This window comes from Scylla paramamosain, chromosome 8, assembly GCF_035594125.1.
Source record: "Scylla paramamosain isolate STU-SP2022 chromosome 8, ASM3559412v1, whole genome shotgun sequence".
Lineage (NCBI taxonomy): Eukaryota > Metazoa > Arthropoda > Malacostraca > Decapoda > Portunidae > Scylla > Scylla paramamosain.
This window is the reverse complement of record NC_087158.1, coordinates 20,908,363-20,917,039: the sequence shown is the minus strand read 5'-3', so window position 1 is coordinate 20,917,039 and position 8,677 is coordinate 20,908,363. Positions and strand designations below refer to the sequence as shown.

The following is an 8,677-nucleotide window of genomic DNA, read 5'->3' as shown; positions in this document are numbered from 1 at the left end:
TTTATGTGATAAAGGTGAGCAAGAATGGCATCAAGTAAAGAATCTTTGGTAGAAATCGTCTGGAAGTAAGAAGGGGAACAATGATCGGGAAACTGAACATGGTCGTGAGTGTTTACATGTGGCTTGCTGGTGATGGCATCGTATGGGAAGTACAATGAATGATAGTGCTTGCTGTGATAGACAAATTGGAGAGTTTCCTAACTACAATGTGCAAACTAATTATATGTAAATAAACTGACAATCTGCAATTTCAACCAACCAATGAATTTCCGGCGCGTTGTATGTTTATCTGCGTGATTTCGGAGGTGAATTGATTAATTTTCCTTTTCATTACCAACGCAAAAATCTCGTTTCCGGGCTATGTCTGGCTTCCTCCGCCACGATCTTGAGTGCCCCCCAAGATAAAATCGCAGTTTTTAGGTCGCTGGGTGGGAATCATCTGGGCCTGACATGAACCTGGAAATTAACAAAATCACAACAAAAATCAAATAAAAATACATATTGCACCAACGACGACGGCGGCGGCATCGTTGGTGGTGACGAGAACTATTTCGCCACCGAAGTGTTGGCGGGGAGCGGCCGATGAGGCAGGGATTGTTTTGCCGCACCTTAGTTACAGCGTTACAATGTGCTGTTGCGTCCAGTTTCGAAATAACTTTTGCTATTACGTTGCGCACAGCAGATACTCGATTTCACTCATCTCCATCTAAGAACTCGTGTTTCCAAAGAATTCCCAAGATCGTTAGGAAGAAAGGGAAACATAATTTCGATTCGATATTCTTGTAAAGGAGATGAAAAGTAAGATCCATTGATCCACCACAGACTAAGAATCATCAAGAAATACGTAATGGTACACCGGAAATTCTTTGGTTGGTTGAAACTGCAAATAGCACCGAGAAATTAATAAATAAACGTACAAAGTATGATCTGCGACTAAAAATCTTTCCAAAACATGCAAAGTTTATTCAAATCACCATCACAAATCCCTTAAGAGCATGCCAGGAAGAGGGGCGGGGAGTGGGGCAGGAACGCAGACTAAAAGGTTGATGTAAAAAACAACCAGCTCGCCTGTAATGTGACAGCGTCAGTGCGTCTGAGAAGAAAATAGGAACGAGGGAAAAAAATAACTTCACGTAAAAGAGCCGCTCGACTTTTATGCGAAAGGTTGATTTTCATTCATGAAGCGGCAGAACAAGTTTATTGCCTCGAAGAAAAAGCGTATTTTACCTTTCCTCTCTCTTCTTTGCCTTCCCAGTATTTGGATCCTGTGACTCCTCTTTCTCCTCCTAAGTTTTCTATCTCACATGACACTGCGAGCAAGTGTTTACACACACACACACACACACACACACACACACACACACACACACACACACACACACACACACACACACACACACACGTCCAAAATGTTACTAGGAAAGGGTTAAATTTCACAGAGGGGTGACCTCGGCACTGACTTGGCTTTATACACACTTGTGTTGTTTCAGACAAATGAGCCAAGTAGTTCTCATTTTAGCCTACATTCCCGTCCACTTAAATAAGGCAAACTGAGCGTTGCCTAACACACTTAAATGTTTGTATCTACGCAGCAGAGCACACTGGGAATAGTAAGCAGTGGATCACTCAGCCTCTTCCCTCATCAGCTCATCTCGACTTTTCGCCGAGGCGGAATGTAAACATATCATGTGTCTTCCCCTCTGGACTAACAGCATTCACGCCCATTAAACTCACTCATTACGGCTGGAGAGATGATTGATGGTGTTCATTTATCAACCTTAGCTCATTTTATGTTGAACTCTTGGTAGATCAGGTTTTTTCCTACGTTGTGAAGTGCAAGGGAATAGGTTATAAGACCAAGGTAAGAGAAGAGAAGCCTGGTAGTGGCGATCTTCTCAACTAGATTTTCTACGCATTCCTCTCTATGTGATGCTTTTCAAAAGTTAATATGTATAACTACACAGCATACAAAAGTTTGGAAACTACAAATACTTTACTGTGTAGATTCCTGAACCCTTGAGGTGACGGCATTAAATCATAACATACCACAATTCACGATCTTTCCATGGTGACTTTCCTGTATTTTGTGTGTGTAGAATACCTATAAAAGGAAACACTGCATCTACATTATTTAAGCAAGTTGATACAACAACTCTCTACCTTTTTGTAATACATATAGCAGCCGCGGCCAGCACCGGTTTGTTGATGTCAGTAATGTGGTAACGTCGTCACGTGCGTAATATCTATACAAGTAAAATAAATGTTACAAATCCAAAAAGAGTTTCCTGACGCCCACCTCGACTCACCGTGTTGGTCTTGTCGGTGTCAGGGTAAGAAAGGAGAACATCGTAAGGCACAAGGTTGACTGTGTCCAGCCCTTGATCCCGCCACTGCTCCGCGACCCACTGCGCCTGCTGGGTGTCTGCCTCGGTGCCCGCCGTGTGAGGTTCAGAGGTCAGGTGTCTGCAATGGAGATCAGTCGTCGGAGTTACTTCAAACATAAAGATTACTCTGGAAAACATACTCTACAAGTCTTCTACTTAGCTATATATATATATATATATATATATATATATATATATATATATATATATATATATATATATATATATATATATATATATATATATATATATATATATATATATATATATATATATATATATATATATATATTATATATATATATATATATATATATATATAATATATATATATAAACATTTCCCCCCTTATTAAGTGCGCTCATTTCTATTCGGTAACTTCCAGAGCCTCCAACATGCATATTTTCAGGATCACCTCCGTGATTGACGCACGCAAGCCGCCGGCAGCTTCACGTGCATGATCTCCGGGAACAGCGAGGCGGACAAAGGCATGTGGAAGGACGGCTTTGCAGCATTATTGAAGTCGCTCTGCTGCTGCTGCTCGGGAGGAAGCTGATCCCCGATGAGACTCGTGGGAGCGTGACGAATGACGCTTCCAATAGTCCCGAGGCTTCTCCGAACGCGCCTCCTCACTCTTACTTACCAGAAAGGCTCCTTATGTAATTTCATTTAGTACCAGTGTAATACTCTCTCTCTCTCTCTCTCTCTCTCTCTCTCTCTCTCTCTCTCTCTCTCTCTCTCTCTCTCTCTCTCTCTCTCTCTCTCTCTCTCACAAAAGTTTCCAGAACACAGCAGTGGACGATCATAAATAGGCGTAACATAACAATGCATTCTCTTTATGTCTTGAATATATTACCAGCAGAAAATACAGGAAAACCAAATTCACATTCCAGCATTCCAGGACCGATTTCACGGCGGAAAGAAAGGAAATGGTTTATTCAAAAAGAAAAGAAAATGTGGGAGCTATTTATGTGAAACACGACAAATACGAAAAATAAAAATAAAAAAATGAAGTGTAGGACAACTCATACTATATTGAGGTGGGAGGAGAGGGAGGGAAGGAGGGAGTGAAGTAACAATTCTGAGCAGAGTTACGTGGCCACCAAGACACTCCACACTGGCACGTCTCGAGGGAGTCCTGGGCGTGTGTGAGTAACAAATGAGACTTCCCTTGCTTTATTTCCCCCTAACGCCTAGAATTTGTTCCCCAGGTTTAATCAACACACACACACACACACACACACACACACACACACACACACACACACACCCACACATGTGCATATGCGCGCATATGCGCGCACACATGCGCGCACGCACGCACACACACACACACACACACACACACACACACACACACACACACACACACACACACACACACACACACACAAGGGACTGAAGGTTTCGTGTACGTGAATTTATTTTCAAGGTGCCATCGTTATCTGATTAATGAAGGTGTGTGTGTGTGTTTTCTAGATATCTTAAATTACACCCCTGCACACTCTCCCTCAGGCGGAACTCCACTGGGGCTAAGAGGACGTAGTGTGTGGTCTTAGGCGCCACAAGAACTTCCCTTCATCGCATCACTCGCTCACAACCTCGTAATGTGGTTTCAGCCTCGCCATAAGTCGCTAGTTTTTCGTCTTGTTACATCCATATCCCGGTATATTCTTGGCTACAGGTTACGGTGATTCAGGCTATTTCCCCTCGCCACCTGCACCACTCGACGAGAACACTTTAATGATGATTGCTCGACTCTCACTCAGCCGGTAAATCATAAGTTATGGGAAGAACTGATTTTCCTTTACACGACTAATGGTCTCCGATAAGCAGAAACTGACGTAAACTTTACACATTTATTTCCGTCAGAATCTTAAAGTAAATTTTCCACTGTGGCAACACAAAGGTCACCGTAAAATGATAATATTGTTTTTAGTATAGTTAAGACTGGGTTTTCTTGGTTTATACTGTTTTCCTCTGCTCTCATTATGATGGTATTTGGTTTTAGTTTTAACCGTAATAACAATAACTGTTTGTTCCTTCAACATAATTATATCTCCGATATTCTTTCCGCGTTCCCAGGTATGATAATGACACATGTTCGCACTGTATACCCCACACACACACACACACACACACACACACACACACACACACACACACACACACACACACACACACACACACACACACACACACAAACACCTCTAAACCAGTCATTCTTTCCATCTGACAGGATCTCACTTCGCTACTCGGTGATGTCCGACATTTTAATGGATTACTTTTCAATTGTCTCCTCTTTCTCGTGTCTTCTTCGATTTGTCAGCAAACATTTTAACGAAAACATTCATGATATTTTGATTTATCAAGTTTTCTTTCGTTTTTTTTTTTTTTTCAGTTTACCGTCACTTTATTTTATTTTTTTTCGCAGCAGGTGACTTATTTTTTAGAACCTGACACAAATGGAAAATATAGTGGTCACATACTTGTTTATACTTCGACAAAATAAAAAAAACAAATTATATTTCCTCTTCTTCCTTTGAGATCAGACAATTTTGAGCACGCAGACAGTGTCAGCAGCAGGGCGTCCTGCGTCGATAACACAAGACGCCCACGCTTCCCCGAGCCGCCAGGAAGTTTGTCGAGGAATGGCTGCGGGGAGTAGATATCCTCCACCACTTACACGGCTGCTTGTCGCTAGGCGTGAAGCCATCCTGTAGCAGCCCTCTAGTTCCTCATTCTACCACCAAGCAGGTCTCTCTGCTTCCCTTATGAGATCAAACAGGACGAACTTGAAAAGGAGAGAAAAAAAAAAGAGCGGCAATAACAAGGACCACCACACACGCCGGTAGGTTCTATGCCTTGCTGACACCATCTGGTTACGTTGGCTCCTGAAGGGGAGTCTGCCCCTCAGTCTTTTTCCTTGTGGCTTGCAACGCTCCATTTCTCCCTAACTGCTACTGCTAAAAGAAAGAAATATAAAGAAAAAAATGAAAATAAAAAAGGAGAGTGCAGCCTCCAGTTCCGTTCACCATAGTGCCAAGGACCAGGCGGAGGCTTCCCTACCCACCTCTTCCCAACCTGCGGGCGGAAAGGTTCATACCTGAGCGAGGCGGAGATGGCGTCCCCGCTGCATTTTTCCAGGACTACCGCAGGGACGTCAGGGGGCTGCTTACTCCACAACACCACTGAGAGAGAGAGAGAGAGAGAGAGAGAGAGAGAGAGAGAGAGAGAGGAGAGAGAGAGAGAGAGAGAGAGAGAGAGAGAGAGAGAGAGAGAGAGAGAGAGAGAGAGAGACGTATGTCAGTAATCTGTAATCAGGAACAAGTGAACATCTCTTTAGAATATCCTTCTCCACCACAAAGCTACAGCATCTCCCAGGGAGCTCGCCGCCAAATCATCAACACGGCGCCATCAAGCCTAATAGCGCTATATACAGCCTCTATTATAAATGCAAAGAGTAGAGCGGCTGCACAAAAGACGATTTAACTTGGAAACAAGTCCTTTCATTCGCTCCGGGAGTGCTCCGCGGCCACAACAAAGCAAGGGAACCGTATTCTTTTTTTTATCTTTTAGTTATATTTTCCTTTCCACGATGTTATTTTCAACGTACCGTCTTGTAAATCATTAAGAAACTCAAATCCTAATGCCATCTTGTTTGTCGAGGCTGCTCGAGTCGTAGTTGGACAGAAAATAGATAAAATCTCTCTCTCTCTCTCTCTTCTCTCTCTCCTCTCTCTCTCTCTCTCTCTCTCCTCTCTCTTCCTCTCTCTCTCTCTCTCTCTCTCTCTCTCTCTCTCTCTCTCTCTCTCTCTCTTCCCATCTGCGGATGAAAACAACTGCACCAGAAAAGCAAGCGCTCACACAATAGATTCCACTTATGTAACTGAATCATATTTCGTTTTTCACCGTCCATCCTTCTCTCTCCTCTCGCCTTCCGCTGTGAAAATGGTTATAACGGATATTCACAAGGTGATGCTGACAGTGAAATGTGACCCCAAGCTAAATTTTCGACGTAATGGAAAAGAGATCCCGTTGCCAACACCAACACATCGCCCACCATCTTTTCCTCTCTCCAAAACGCACCCCAACTCCAGCTGGTGGCGTGGTATTTGGGGGAACATAACATGCATAGTCATATCTTTCACGTCAAATATGAAGTACGTGATATTCTCTCTCTCTCTCTCTCTCTCTCTCTCTCTCTCTCTCTCTCTCTCTCTCTCTCTCTCTCTCTCTCTCTCTCTCTGAAACGTAACTCGCAACCCAAACACGGCATAATTTGCACGCTAAATTCGATTACCTAAGGATTTCAGTAAGACGTTCCAACACTCGCCGCCGCTCCTCTGTACACACACACACACACACACACACACACACACACACTGACGACACCAATACATAATTCAAGGCACACCATTATTACCAAAGGCCTTATTCAATTATGCTTTAAGGGTGGAATTTCTCTCTCTCTCTCTCTCTCTCTCTCTCTCTCTCTCTCTCTCTCTCTCTCTCTCTCTCTCTCTCTCTCTCTCTCTCTCTCTCTCTCTCTCTCTCTCTCTCTCTCTCTCTCTTAGTTTACATAATTTAATATTTTTCTCTCTCTCCTGGGAGGTTCTTTTTCATCTGTCATTTTGTAGTATTTCTTTTTCTTTCCTTCCTCGCTGCGCATGTCTGTGTGTGTGTGTGTGTGTGTGTGTGTGTGTGTGTGTGTACCCTTCGTTCTCCTTCACCAGCGCCACACCTTTCAAAACGTCCCCTTTGCCGCTACCCTCATTTATCTTCCTCTGTCAAAGCCCCGCGACATTTCTGAACAGTTATTAATTCTACGCACTTATTATTATAGAAAACTCAGCCGTAAATATCGGATAAGCAAGCAGTTACACTCTTGGCCATGGCACTATAACTTAATGGGGGAGGAAAACACAAGGAAAAGAGAAGGAGAAAGTAAGAAATAGAGAAAACGAATAGAACGGCTGAAGATGAAAAAAAAAGTAAAGTAGATTCAAAGATGGACGTGGATGATTCGAGATGCAACAGGATATGGGAGGGAGAGTGGCAAATGGGAAGAGTGAGGGAAATGGTCGGAAGATGAGGGGAAAAGGTGAGATGAGAGTCTGAAATAGGGTAGCATGGGTGAGATAGGCAATCGCATGTACTCGTATGGATGGGATGACGTCAAAGGGCGGCGAGGAGAGAGAAGAGTGGAAAGATGATAGATGAGACAGGTAGTTTGGGAAAGGAGAAGGCATGGAGGAGAGGGGTGAGGGCAGAGTACTGTCAGAGAGATAAGGAACCAATTCTGACTAGTTCGCTGATACAATTCCCGAACAGATTCCCGCAGTTAAGGAAAACGATCATTTTCATGGATTCTTCGAGTTCCCCGCCGTGACGCAGGTGGTCTGTAAGGACGGTGTAGGGAAATATGAGACAGCTTATTTTGGTGTTCACAAAAGTGCAACAGGATTCAAGCTGATTCACACGGTACGAAACATTTATGAAGTCACTGGTTCATCCACACTCGAGACACACAACTGAGGCACACACACAAACATGCACACACCTATACACTCGTTTCACTCCTTTACCCGCCAGTCGCCTCATTCACTTGATACAAAACCCACAGCAAGCGTGGAGGAAAGTTAAACTGTACCAAAATGGGATTAGAAAAGGAAGCAAACTGGTCTTATCCCTTTGAATGCTAATAATAATGCACCTTTTCCTTTCTACAGACCCCAATAAGAATAAAGTTAGAGCCACTGAAAGTCTGAACTGTTATATCACTGCTTTCGCCGTCAGTGTTTCTCTTTATGATCATATTCTCACCTTGCATGACATCATTTCATCAAGGTTGAGTAGGAGCCGTAGCAGTAAAAGAATCAAGAAGCAGAGATGGCATAATGCACCCTGATATGACGACAACGCTTCAATTTCTCACGGTGAGTGGCTGGACGGCGGAACGACACGGTTGCCAGTGAAGGGCGAGTCTGGCTTCTTGTAAGTAACTACGTAATTCCCCTTTAGTTTGAATTGTTTCGTCAAGACAAAAGAATTTAATATTCATGTCATATTTGGATCATATTTATTGAAGGTCTGCGTTCGACGAGTAAGGAAAACCTGCCGGACTGTTATTGGCGGGACATTAAATATTGATAGACTCCCACATGAGAGAGAGAGAGAGAGAGAGAGAGAGAGAGAGAGAGAGAGAGAGAGAGAGAGAGAGAGAGAGAGAAGGGGGATTTGTGACTTTTTAATCTTAATAATATAGCAATTTTTAACATGTGGGAAAAATC

At 43.2% G+C, this 8,677-nt stretch overlaps 1 protein-coding gene across 4 annotated transcripts in view; it reads right to left on the bottom strand.

Moving 5' to 3' along the window:
- The window catches only part of LOC135102938 (N-acetylated-alpha-linked acidic dipeptidase 2-like), a 155,006-nt gene that overhangs the window by 60,646 nt on the left and 85,683 nt on the right, over positions 1–8,677 (bottom strand). For all 4 annotated transcript variants that reach the window (XM_064008644.1, XM_064008647.1, XM_064008646.1 and 1 more), the window contains 2 exons: positions 5,491–5,575; positions 2,307–2,463 (listed from right to left, as the gene is read on the bottom strand). In XM_064008644.1, coding sequence (XP_063864714.1) covers positions 2,307–2,463; positions 5,491–5,575 — 242 coding nt within the window. The remainder of the gene's footprint in view (positions 1–2,306; positions 2,464–5,490; positions 5,576–8,677) is intronic.